This window comes from Lactuca serriola, chromosome 8 (genome assembly GCF_051521515.1).
Source record: "Lactuca serriola cultivar US96UC23 chromosome 8, Lser_US96UC23_V15, whole genome shotgun sequence".
Lineage (NCBI taxonomy): Eukaryota > Viridiplantae > Streptophyta > Magnoliopsida > Asterales > Asteraceae > Lactuca > Lactuca serriola.
Window position 1 is genome coordinate 289,160,514 of NC_136415.1, and position 13,587 is coordinate 289,174,100.

At 30.1% G+C, this 13,587-nt stretch overlaps 1 protein-coding gene and 1 long non-coding RNA gene across 2 annotated transcripts; one reads left to right on the top strand and one right to left on the bottom strand.

The window, feature by feature from the left end:
- Window positions 1-1,209: 1,209 nt before the first annotated feature.
- On the bottom strand, window positions 1,210-3,275 carry LOC145070932 (uncharacterized). The gene is made up of 2 exons (XR_013690150.1): window positions 2,837-3,275; window positions 1,210-2,659 (listed from the first exon to the last, which is right to left on the bottom strand). It is a non-coding gene; the product is annotated as an uncharacterized LOC145070932 (long non-coding RNA).
- A 3,408-nt stretch (window positions 3,276-6,683) lies between these two features.
- On the top strand, window positions 6,684-13,587 carry LOC145070632 (cysteine-rich receptor-like protein kinase 2). The gene is made up of 8 exons (XM_079017589.1): window positions 6,684-6,827; window positions 9,449-10,211; window positions 10,988-11,101; window positions 11,213-11,352; window positions 11,980-12,190; window positions 12,259-12,493; window positions 12,667-12,817; window positions 12,930-13,587. Exons 2-8 carry the CDS (start codon window positions 9,461-9,463, stop codon window positions 13,269-13,271), a joined length of 1,944 nt encoding a protein of 647 aa, XP_078873715.1. The 5' UTR covers window positions 6,684-6,827; window positions 9,449-9,460; the 3' UTR covers window positions 13,272-13,587.

Here is a 13,587-nt window from a genome sequence, read left to right on the forward strand (position 1 = left end):
GCGCATATCTGTCCCAACCCTCGCATCCGAGCCTCGCCCTTCTGTCGCGTGTACCGAGCCTCGCAGTTTCGCAGCCACCTGCCCTCTCCCTCTCACTTCGGATTCGAACCTCGACCCTATATAAGGGGTACAAGACCTCCCGGGTAAGTTTGGATTTTTGCCACATTTTCACCCCTTATTCCATATTTTGGCTATTTCCACATCCCCCGAAGCCCCAGTATTATTTTTAACACCCGAAACACGCCCCACAGTGCCCGAAGACCCCAAGAAATTTATCTTTTCGGTTTGAAGCCCTACCTTCGCAGAGTTCGGTTTTCAAGAAAGCTCCCGATTTTTATAGAAGAAAGTTATTTATAGTAACAAAGTGCTGCCCAAATTACTATTTTAACCCCCGGTTACTTCAAAGCGAGTTTAATATATAGGAACGATTGTATGTTATGTGTTATATGTTTTATGTGCTTTTTAGTGTTATTATTCCTGGTTATTTTCTTGTGTTATTTTTATTCGCTATTTTTAATAGCAAAGAAATACCTTTGACCATGTGATCAGTGAAAGGACTTAGATTCATGTTGGAACTGGTATGTAGCCTCTGGCCATGTAGAACATGTCTCCGTAAGAGAATGATTTGTATTTTATGGTGTTGACAAATGGTTAGACAGGGCTATAAGCCTGAAATCTACCAAAATGTTAATCAGAAATTGTATGTCTTCTGTGCCATTTGGGCCGAAACTTTATTGATGTATATCAAGTTTGGAAAATATTATGTCTCATTGATTGTATATCTTTGAATCAAGTCATTGATTGATATGGAACGTTTGTCACATGATTCATATATGCCTTTGTTGTTCCTTGTTCCTCTTTGCTTCTGCCATATATATATATATATATATATATATATATATATATATATATATATATATATATATATATATATATATATATGACACAACGTTATATTGTATCTATTATTAAACTCACTAAGCGTCACCGTTTACCCTCTCAACGTTTTAATATATTGCATGCAATAAGCATCCAGTATAGCTTTATACTGTTGGAAGAATTAAAATAGTTTATACTATTACTTTTGTATTTAAGTTTTAGTATGTATAAAATATATACTATCCTGGGTAGTTTTGTAATAAACTTGAACTTAGTCAGTTTGTATCCAGTCGTTTATAAATAAATTATCAATATAAAATATTATCACCCTTTCTAATAAATAAATAGATTGAATGTAAAACTGTCATGTGTCAAAGTGTATACATGCCACATGTCACCCTAATAAACTTCCAGAATTTGTTTACATTCATTCCATTCAAAATTCAAAATATACATTTACATTCATTCAAAATTCAAAATTGAATATAACCTATAAGGTATAATCGAGTATAATATCACTGATTCCATAAAATCAGGTCCTAAATTTTAGTAAAGTAGCCAATCATTCCAGTAGCATGTGTTCTTCTGCATTTATTTTTATTCTACAATACAACATATTAGCAAATTATCCTATAACATACATGAGATATTTCTTAAAACACAAAAACTTAAACCATGTAGAATCATGTTATGTTGCTGACAAAACTGATAAACATTAGCCACCATACAATTGTATATCATTTCTATCTCAACATAATCCCTGTCATTAATAATTTTTTACTGAAAATTAATAACTTTGACATTTTTTCATAAACATAAAACTCATACCTTTATTATTTTAAATGAGAATACAAATATAATAAGAACAAATATTGTATGATTAATGTTAAAGTTATATCTCGTTAACATTAAAATTAAAGTGAACATGAATTTGTCAAGATACATTTTCTCGCCTGTTTCTTCTTCCTACTGATAAAAGAGGAAACATTGATCAATTATGGTATAAAAACAAATCAGTGATTTTGTTAACAAAAGCTATAGGAAATCAGTTACAAGATAAAGTCGTGATTGAATTGACAGAAACGAAATCATCACTTTTTTAAAAATTTTAAAACTGAAACTCATAAGAGATATAACCCAATATGGCAATATGTCAGGTTCATTGGTTGGAACCTTTTTCTTTCTACACACGGTCTTGTGTTCCTTATCAATTAAATATGTCATCCATTTTAAAATCCCTTGAAGTTAGCCAACAATATCGTTAAAATACACCCAATATGTCCTGCAAATATTATATTATATACCTTCCATATCAATTCATATTACCATTAATATGAATTGAATCCCTTGAAGAAGGAACCAATGACAATAAAAGTTAAAAGATTTCCTAATGAACATACTATATTAAATTGAATGAAAAATTGAATACCCTCCATATTAACACAGAAATCGATTTTAATACCTTTTTTTTAAATTATCTTATTAGATTTTTTATTTTATTTGAAGCTGTTTCAAATCAATTTGTTTCAATCAAATCTCATTTTCAGGCTTCAATTTAGCTAACCATATATATATATATATATATATATATATATATATATATATATATATATATATATATATATATCAGTTACTTATCTTTTTTCCTTTAAGGTTAATCACGTCTGACTTTTCCATCCACTATTTGCCTTCAAGTTTACGAAAAATCCATCCTGTGAGGAGCGTCTTTATTTCATTGCTAAGTTCCTGGTTTGGGTATCATCTAGAAGAGTATAACACCCTGCAATTTAATCATGTAAGTTTTTGTTTAATTTTTCTGTCATATTAATGAAAACTGCACAATTACTCATTTTTTGTTGTTGTTTATAACTATAGAAATGAATACACATATAACTTTCTATCTGAAACTATACATTCAATAGAATGAATGAATATGTAACTTTGAACGGTGTCCTACCTCGAACTGATACACTCCCATAATGGTAAGAGCAGCAACTGGGTCTTCAACAGATAAACCCTAACTTCTTCATCCGTCTTGATGATCATCGGGACTTAAAGTAATATCCTCATTCTGTTTGCAAATTGTAACTCATTTCGAAATTTCTCCCCCAAATCATCACCGTCACCCGATTAAGATGAATCCAATGATGGATATCAACATGCACATCTGTTGAATGGAGTTTATGGATTATTCGTAGCTTTCTTCGTGATTTATTGGGGATTATGTCGATGATTAAAACTGTTGATCATATGCATATATCGATTGAAGAATTTTGGTGGAGGTGGATGAGTTACGGTATGCGAGAGTTAGGGTTTAGACGAGATATTTGATTTAGGGATGTATAGTGTAAAGACTTTTCGTTTGCAATTTTGACTGATATTTTGATGTATTGCCGGCGAACATTATACCCAATAAAAAAATATTGGGACAATATTTGTAAATATAAAAAAAAAGATATTAATATATTTTAATGTCGTGGAAAAATCCCTCCATATGACCCACAAAACTCAAATTCTTACTGTTGACGGACCATTTTTTTTCATCTATAATTTAAAACTACATTTAAAACCCTTGAATTTTCATATATTGAATAATAAACACAATATAAATTTTGTAAATAATAACTTATTAAATTTGGTTATATATTATTCTTGTGATTGAGTTATGTCAAATTAATACATGTTAAAGTTGAGATGTTTTAAATATGTTTTCATTTTATAAAAAGTGGAATATGTAGATAACCTAAAAGGTTATAAAAATATTAGTTTATTATATATAAAAAAAAAAAAACTAATTTTAGGATAAAAATACAAAATATACAATTCATGGTCATCTTCATAATTATTTTTTTAACCTAAAATAAATAAGTATAACTAACGTAATTAAGCTTTATGTATTTGTAAATTGTTTGTAAAATTTTATTCCTCATAAAATGTTTTCTTCTTATTATTAATAAGATTTTGTTAATTTTTCTTTTATAATTTCTTATTTTTTATAATATACGTTTATTTTAACAACTTAAATTTTTTTATTTATTTACCAATTTTAGTTTACTTCATTTATTGGGGTTGTTTTATTTTTACAATAAATTTAATATATCATTATATTATATCGTAACGTTTTTTTTTCACAAATAAAAACTATATAATATATATTGAAAATTAATTTCACATATTTATTTGAATCAACGATTTTAATTTTACATAACTACATAAAATAAGTATTCGTTAATAATTTAATTATATGATTTGATTAATAATTACGATATTTTAGTATGAAAATATAATTAATTTCGCACCCATGGTTCCCATGGTTTATAAACTAGTTTGTGAATATACATGTAACATGTTTTGGAGTAACAACTATTTTAATATTATGAAAGTAAGCGTCTCTCATTTTAAAAATTACCATTTTAAGTTACAACTCCCCTTCATCGTGCCGTTGAATCTGTATCGCATAAATGGAAAGACGCTTTCTACATAATAAATATTGTTGGAAGATCAATGGGAATCAAAGAATTTACACTCTATCACTTCCCTTTCTAAAGCACAAATTATTGACTTTAGAAATATGACCACTCTTTACGCAACCCATGATTGTTGTACTAGATAAACATCCGGGGCGACTTCTAGAAGCTTGATTTATTTCTCATGGAACTTATAAATTAAAAACAATGACGTCCATCAATCATCATATTTTATATATAATTGTGTAATATATCAACTAATAGTGGCGAATGTACCAGGTGATGTTGTGCGGATTAAGTAACAACTTAATTTGAATAATTATTAAGATACTTTGAATATGTATTATGTATAATTGTAATTTGCTGTATTATAATAATAATCTTAATTTATAATAAAACCTTTAGTTAGTTGACCAAATCAATGGTCTAATACTAGATCTATAGCTTTTAATAAAATGCATATTGTTTGTAATAATGCTCTGATATTTCTTTGTCGCGCATAAAACTAGGACAAACCACAACTTAGAGAAAAAAAAAAAGTATAAATGGGATCAAGTTTCTAAAATAGTTGAATTTTTTTTGGGGGGGTATTCGATCTTTGAAAGTTGTTTTTTGTAATATTTTTGAAATTTAATATGAAAGAAAAGTTGTGGACCAATTTCTAATAGTGGTATCATAGTCTTTTATTTCTCAAGACTTTGTTTATAAAAACAACAGTTTATTACATTGTTTTTAACTAAAAAAAAATCTTTCATGCATGTATACAACCAATCAAATTTAAAGTTTAGATATTTATGAACAACCTAACACAATAAAAAAATATATTTTATATTAGAGCTTCATGTGCTTATAAAAAATATATAATATTATATCTTAAATTAGAGCTTCATGTGCTTAGAAACATATGGTTTTTTTTGCCCTAGAACTCGATTATCGGTCTTCTATTTTGATTTTCTTTCTATTTCATTCCTGATTTTGTACTGGTGAATCTGAAATAGAAGATGATAAAACAACCAATTGTTTGGTGAATCTGAAATAGACCACAAAGATAGATATGTTTGGTGAATCTCAAACTTTGAGCTAGGGATATTATTCATATAATATGGACTTTGATACATAAGTGATGGTCCACCGTTATCTAGCAATTATACATGAATTTTAGTACACATGAATTTTAGTCAAGATGATGGTAGATGAAGGCTGTGATTTTTTTTTTGTCAAAATCGTTCCTTTTGTTTCAATCATTTGAGCAATTGGAACTTTAGTTATTGATGTTTGACCTTGAGCATTTGGAACTTTAGATGAAACTAATGTTGAATGTTCCTTTTATGACTCTTTTGAAAATATATATAATATTATATTTGTATGAAACTAATGTTAAATGTTCCATGTTTATGCGGTGGGATACTGTTGTAGAAGAAATGTTCAGGACAATCACCAGTAGCTAACCACGTATCATTGATTTGGAACACAAAGAATGAATAGGATTGTATACATCTAATGTGATCCATATAAGCACAAAGTTCAAGTTGTTTTCATAGCTATTTTAAGATTGTTTTTGTAAGGGTTAAATACATGAACTAGCAATGTACTTTTATTGATTTATTTATTATAATATCATACTTTCACGTCTTTATATTAGAGCATTTTTTATTTGATTTTTGTCAAATATTTATGTTGGATTTGATTTTTATTTAATTTGGATTTTTTATTGTGTTTATACTTTTTTTTATAATTATGTAAGAAGTTGGTTTGATTATTTTATAAACATAAACTTTGAATTCAACAAGAAAATTTCACTGAAGGGTAAAATGGTCATTTTATAATTAAGCATAACAATTCAGAGGTTCCAACCAAACATCATGTTAAAAATTCAGATCTTAAAGTTTCAGACCCTCTTAGAAATTCAGAAATCTTAAAAATTCAGATAATATCAAACAATCCCTTCCTATATGTTACAATGTCTAAGTTCTCACTGTTTGTTCTCCCAAAACAGGAAACCGACAATTTTTTATTTTTTATAATTTTTCAATAAACACTTTATTTTTTAAATTATTATCAATTTAAAAAAAAAAAAATCAAACACGACCACTCATATACTGCCAGGTAGGCAATAGGTTGCCAAAGGAGATTGCAAGAGGCTTTGGAGTTTGGAATGCTTGAAAGACGTGCAACAGAATTTCCATTATGGTTGGCGACATGAAATAAATATTTTATAAACTCTTTAAATATATTCTATATCTATGCAACATTTGAAATGTTTTATTTAATCTACAAGATTCCAGAAAAGGTTGAAAAAAATATTTAATATTAGAGCATTAAACTTGGTCAAGCAGTCTTTATTTTTCTACACACACAAATTCGGTATATAGAACTGGCTTCATCTTCATACATTAATCCAGTTATCCTACGGAACTAAAGAGGAAACGAAAATTCCATTAGCTTCTCTTCCATTCCATAAATTCAAATGTGGTGAAAAAGGTATGTATCCAATCTGAATTTATTTTCACTTTTAAACTGTTTTTAAACGGAATTAAAGTTACTACTTGTGGTGATTATCGATTTTTAGTTAGAATTTAGTGTTTTGATCGATGATGATAAATTGCATGATATTGATAATAATGAAATCGTTAATCCGGAGTTAAAAGAACGAAGTTAATTTGCTTTTTTGTGTTAAAATTTAGGAACTTTAGAAGCTTAAGAAACAGATGAATTACTTTTTACTGAATCTCATCAAGTTCTTCAATAAGTTTACTGCTATTAATTCATATTTTTTCATTTTTTTTAAACATTTCTTTGATCCTCATCGTATATTATTGGTTTATTTCGTTGTTTAAATCTTATCAAACTCATGATTTTTTTTATCAGAATTGATTGTTTTATGAGAATTGTCGATATCTACTGTTCATTAAAATCGGACTGATCATAACACAAGCCATTAAATACTTTAAACATCCCTATCGGTTATCAGTTTGATGCTTCATTTTCACCGCTTGTTCATCGATTTTCAGTTCTTGTAGTTTATTTGGAATATAGATTTTATATTTTATTTTTAATTTTTTGTTATTGGTAAAATCATACGCCACAATGGGCCCACCACCTTTTGTAAATGGGTCAGAGTTGTTGATGAGTGGATTGTGGAAGATGTAATGAAATTACAAGTTTTGATGATAATTTTTAATTTATGTAACGATAGTTTTTCATTAGTTAACAAAGATTAAATTGCACTAAACTCATCAATGTTTTAGATGGTATAGTTATTAATAAACAAAATGAAATTGAATTAAATTCATGTTATGAACATGGACATGATCCATGCTGCATCATCACCCGGTATCACTTAAAAAAATCATGGACCTCTTCACAAAAAATATTATCAAGAACGAGATATTAAGATGGTTTTGTGTTTTGCAAAATCGTAATTATTGTGGAGATCCTAAATTACTTTCCAAATTTGCTCACAAAGTTATGTTTGTGTTGTACCCTCTAAAACAATAATGTTGATTAACACGTGATTTGTGAAATTAATTTTAACTTCTTAATCATGAATCCATATTTTGTTGTTGCAAATAGCAAAAGGGATAATGACACAAATTATCTACGAATTTTCTACGGTTTATCCGTTTAGTCCCTAAAGTTTTTGTCGGGTTTTATGGGTTCCTAAACTAGGATATAACCTGCTCTTTTAGTCTCTGTCAACATGTAATAGCATGTAATACCTGTTTCAGTGACATTTTTGATGAAAAAGACTCACATTGCGCCCCTATAAAGCTAAAATATAAGTTCTATAATCAATTCGTATAAAAAAAAACTCTCGTTTTCTTCTAAAGCCGATTTGCATTCAATTCGTACCCTTCCAAGAAATCGATCGTTGCTCTTCTTTCTGTCTTTAACCTCGATCGTTACACAAACTCTCCGAAGATCACAACCCTCTTCCCCTTCTAATCGATTCTCGATCACAACCCCTTTCCACTATTTTCTTAGATTCGGTTTCAGCTCTAAAAGGAATTGATCCCCTTCTCCCTTCTTCTCTGTTCAAAATCGCACAAGTTATCTCTCATTCTCCCCTCCAACTTGCAGGTTTGATGGATGCGATGTTGAGAATGATGCGTAGGTTTGACGAGGTTGACAGAGAAAACTAGAGTTAATCTCTCTCTCTCTCTCTCTCTCTCTCTCTCTCTCTCTCTTTATTTTTTTTAGATTTATAGGTGATTGGTTATGGTGGCTGACCGGTGGGTTATCGGTGCTCCAATGGTGGCTTATTTCACAAGAAAAATGGGAGGAATAAGGGTGTTTGGATTGGGCTGTTGTGATATATATTGATTTGATGGTGATTAAGGTGGCTGTAATGGCTTATTTCCCGGATATTTTTTTTTGGCTTTATAGGGTTACACATAAGATATGCCTTAGTGTAATCACTAATTTGGATCGTTATTTGCTTGTAAGATCTTAAGATGACCGAGATCTTAATTTATAAATACTATGAACTCTAAAAAAGAAAAAACAATATGAAATGCTCAGTGAAGTGATTCACTTTTACTATAAAGTTCTTTAATATATATATATATATATATATATATATATATATATATATATATATATATATATAATTTTCCTCTGATGTTAATTCACTATCCAATATTAATTATCAATATTTCAATAGTATATTGAATGATGTTTGATAGTTGATGTTGGGTAGTGCTTTTTTTCCTCTAATAATAATGTGAGTTGTGTTTATTTTCGACTTAATTTGATAGCCCCTCAAAATGCTAAGCTTTGGTGTAATTATAATTGTTAGTTGTTATTTGTTTTCATTTTATATGTTATTCTTCAATATGGTGTTTTTTTTACTGTCGGTCTTTTTTTCTTTTCATGTATTTTTGTCAGTCACTCGTTGGCTTTTATTTCTAACATATTATTTTATTTTGATTGTCGATCTAAATAAAGCGGCATGCAGTCATAACGAAGTAACCATATACTATTATATTGCATGTTTTCTTTTTTTCCTTCCCTCCCTCTCACTAAAAGTCCAAACTTTTTTTTTACACAAAATAGAAATATACTTTACTTTCCATCATTGCTAACAAATTTACATCCTTCAGGTTTGCGACAAAATGGAAAAATCATCATTGCTTATTGCTTCAATCGCATTTCTACTACTAATATCAAGATCAAACGGGGATGCTAGAACCCAAGTCATCAAAGTGTTTTGTGATGAAGAAATCCACAACGATGACACGTACTTCGTCCCAAATTATGTGCAAGCAATGGAAATAGTCAGCACCGAAATGCAAACATCTCATAATGCAACCGTAGAAGTGGGCACAGGACCCAACACAAATTACGTACTTGCCCAATGCTACAACGATCTTTCCTCACAAGATTGCATGTTATGTTATGCCGAAACCCGTACTGTTTTTCCTAGTTGCTATCCCCGTAACGGGGGTCGAATTTATCTTGATGGTTGTTTTATGCGGCTTCAAAATTATAGCTTTTATGAAGAATATACGGGATCCTATGACACAATTGTTTGTGGGAATATAACAAGGGAGAGTGTAGACTTTCAAAATTCGACTAAACAAGCAGTGTTGAATGTGGTAGCAGATGCGTTGAGTAATGATGAGTATTTTGGTAGGGGAGAGGTGGTGGTGGTGCCTGGTAATAAGTCAGTTTATGTGATGGCAGAATGTTGGAGGACTTTGAGTCCAGGGAATTGTAGGAAGTGTTTAGAGAATGCGTCCGAGGTGATATCGAAATGTTTGCCATGGTCGGAGGGAAGGGCATTAAATACGGGCTGTTTTATGAGGTATTCTGATACAAAATTTCTAAATCCTATACAACAGATAGGTGGCTCGAAAAATAAAGGTAAAAATATTGGTATTGAAATGTTTTTATATGATTACTTAATTATGATTTATATGTAAAAAATTGATAACAATTCTGTCAGGCTCATTAATAGATGGTCGGTATATACACATACCGAATATCTATTAAAAATGGGTTAGGTTAGATGCAAGAAATATTAATGTAGTTGCATTTAATTGTTAAATATCGATTTCTGTCTTTGTTTATTTATATTACAACAATGTATTTTTAAAAATCTAAATAAGTTTAACCGTGTTATCCAAATAGAAAACACTTTTCACTCTTATGATTGTGTAAAATTTTCAAAGTATGTTGGTATACTTCGATAGATTTTTCAAACTATTCTTTGTATATTTTTATTCTTACTTCAACATTGTTCTTTTAAAGATCTACCAAATGAAAAAGTGTCATCCAAATCAAATCAATTTCTACAGTTATAATTGTATAGACTTTTCAAAATACAATGCTATAACTGAGTGGATTTTTAAAAGTAAAATACCATGACAAAAAAAAATAAGTACAACTTTGTAATATAAAAAAGGAAGATGCTAGAATAAAAAAAAATAAGTGAGAATAAGTTGCTATTTCTTACATGTAGACTCTAAAAATAAATGTTAAAATATACACAAATATCTAAATACATTGGTTAAACTCCATTGTTAAAATCAAAATCATAATAACCAAAATATTGAATCTTCCAAACGTGCATTTGACACATATGAAGGTTAAATGGAATCCTGACATACTTATGATAAATTTTTATCTGTGTTTTATAGGGAAGATGGTAGCAATTATTATTTCCATTATTAGTTCTGTGTTGGTTTCGGCTGTTGCGTTGATGATTGTTTTATACATCAGGAGATACAAATATATTCAACATATGAGAAGAGGTAAGTCATTCAACATCATTATAAAACATGTTCTTGAATGACAAGTATAAATAATGTTGGCGGATTTGTGAAAACAACCATAATAATTTATGATTCTGTAATGTTTTTTAGGTTCTTATGATGTTGAGAAATTAGCAAAGATTCTTACTGACAGTAGCTTAAACTTCAAATACTCCACAATTGAGAAAGCCACAGCAAATTGGGATGAGTCCAACAAGCTTGGACAAGGAGGATTTGGAACCGTCTATAAGGTAGTACAATATACTACAACCACAAGCAGTGGCGGACGCATAAAGTTTTAGTAGGGGTGACACTAAAAAAAATTCTGAATAAATCTAAATTAATAGTGGCACTCGTATTTTAAGCCGGTGCACCTAATAGAAAAAACATAATTTTTTTTTACACTACGTGGTGGAATCGGAGCAGTGGCCTGGGACCCCCGGGCTCCACTAAGGTCTGCCACTGACCATAAGAGTTGCAGGACAAAACATGATTGATATATACTGTTTTTGACATGCATTGAACCAAAAGAGAGACAAAAAAAATTACAACTTTTTGTTGTACCCAAAAGGTTGGACAAGGAGAAACATGAGCCCACTCTCAATCTTTTGTTTGTACAAAATATATATATATGTCAGTTCATCCTCATCATCGAAAATAACTCAAAAAGACTCGTCCAGTGAAACAAAGACAACCTAAGGTTGTGTTTGTTATACTAAACAGGAGCTGACAAGTTTTTTGAGGCTGTTTTTGGTGATGACATTTACGTCTTTTGTATAAACAAAAGACTGAGAACACATCCAAGGGTACAACAAGAAGGTTTTAGTCTTTTCATAGAACTTTAATATACCTAATGTTAATAGTGATATTTCTCTCAGGGTGTTCTTTCGGATGGACGAGAAATAGCCGTGAAGAGGCTCTACGTCAACAACAAATTCAGGGCAGCAGATTTCTACAACGAAGTTAACATAATTAGTAGTGTTGAACACAAAAACCTTGTCAGGCTCTTAGGATGCAGTTGTTCAGGACCTGAAAGCATTCTCGTATATGAATATCTTCCAAATATGAGCCTCGACCTCTTCATTTTTGGTAAGTTTTAAACATTTTAATATTTGAGATTCAAAGATATATTTATAAATTTGTGAGTTGTTCTACAGATGAAATAAAAGGAAAGGAACTAAATTGGGAGAAGAGGTTTCAAATCATTATTGGTACAACAGAAGGCTTAGTGTACCTTCATGAGAACACCAAGAACCGAATTATTCATAGAGATATCAAAGCTTCTAACATCTTGTTAGACTTGAGACTTCGCGCTAAAATAGCCGATTTTGGGTTGGCCAGATCTTTTCAAGATGATAAAAGTCACATTAGTACCGCCATCGCGGGTACACTGTAAGTCATTCTTTTGGTATCAAGTTTAAAAGAAACATCCACATACAACTTCCCAGATTAAGTCTTGTCTGATTAAATAAAAAAGAACCATTGTCGCTTTCAAGTTACTTTAGATATAATAAACAAATACTAAAATAATATATTGATTTTTTATTTTTATTTTTTTTCACCAGTGGGTATATGGCTCCAGAGTATCTAGCCCATGGTCAGTTAACCGAAAAGGCAGATGTCTACAGCTTTGGAGTTTTACTTCTTGAAATAGTCACTGGACTGGAAAACAATAAAAGCAATACAATGGAATATACCGACAGCTTAATCTCCACCGTAAGTATAAAACCTTCACATGATACATAACATTTCTAGTTCTTTTACATCATAAAACCATAAAAAAATTTGTTTTAATTAATTTAGAATCTGATTATTTATGTATGAATAGACATGGAAGCACTTCCAGAAAGGTACAGTGGAGCAAATCTTTGACCCGAATCTATTTATGGATATTTACCCAAACACTATTTTCAAGAAAGATGCAATAAAAGTTGTACATGTGGGACTTCTATGCACCCAAGAAGCTCCATCTTTAAGGCCAACAATGTCAAATGTACTAAAAATGTTGGCAAAAGATGATGAACATTTACCCCTCCCTTCTAATCCCCCTTTTATTGATGAAAAAACCATGGAACTCAACAATATCACACAAAAGTTACTTCATGATCATGAAGGAGAAAGCTCTAGTTCAATTGCTACAGTTTCTCATAGTGAGTTCTATCCGAGGTAATACTGGTTATCTTATCCTTGATAACTAGTGCATTTACATCATTTGGATAGATAAAAGTCTAAGAGGTAGTCATGTACTCATGTCACTAACATCATTCCAGTATAAGCCAAACACAATACAACCTATTTTGTCATGTAACATGATAACCAGTGAAATCACTACTATAGTCGTTAGTATCATCATTTTGATATTGTGAAGAGAGGGTGAATTTGTTTGTAGGATCATTTATGTATTTTAGTTAGGTAAGTTGTTTAATTTATTGGTAGGGTAGAATGTTGTGCATAAAATAGCAAAGTAGATTCTTATTATTTTGTAA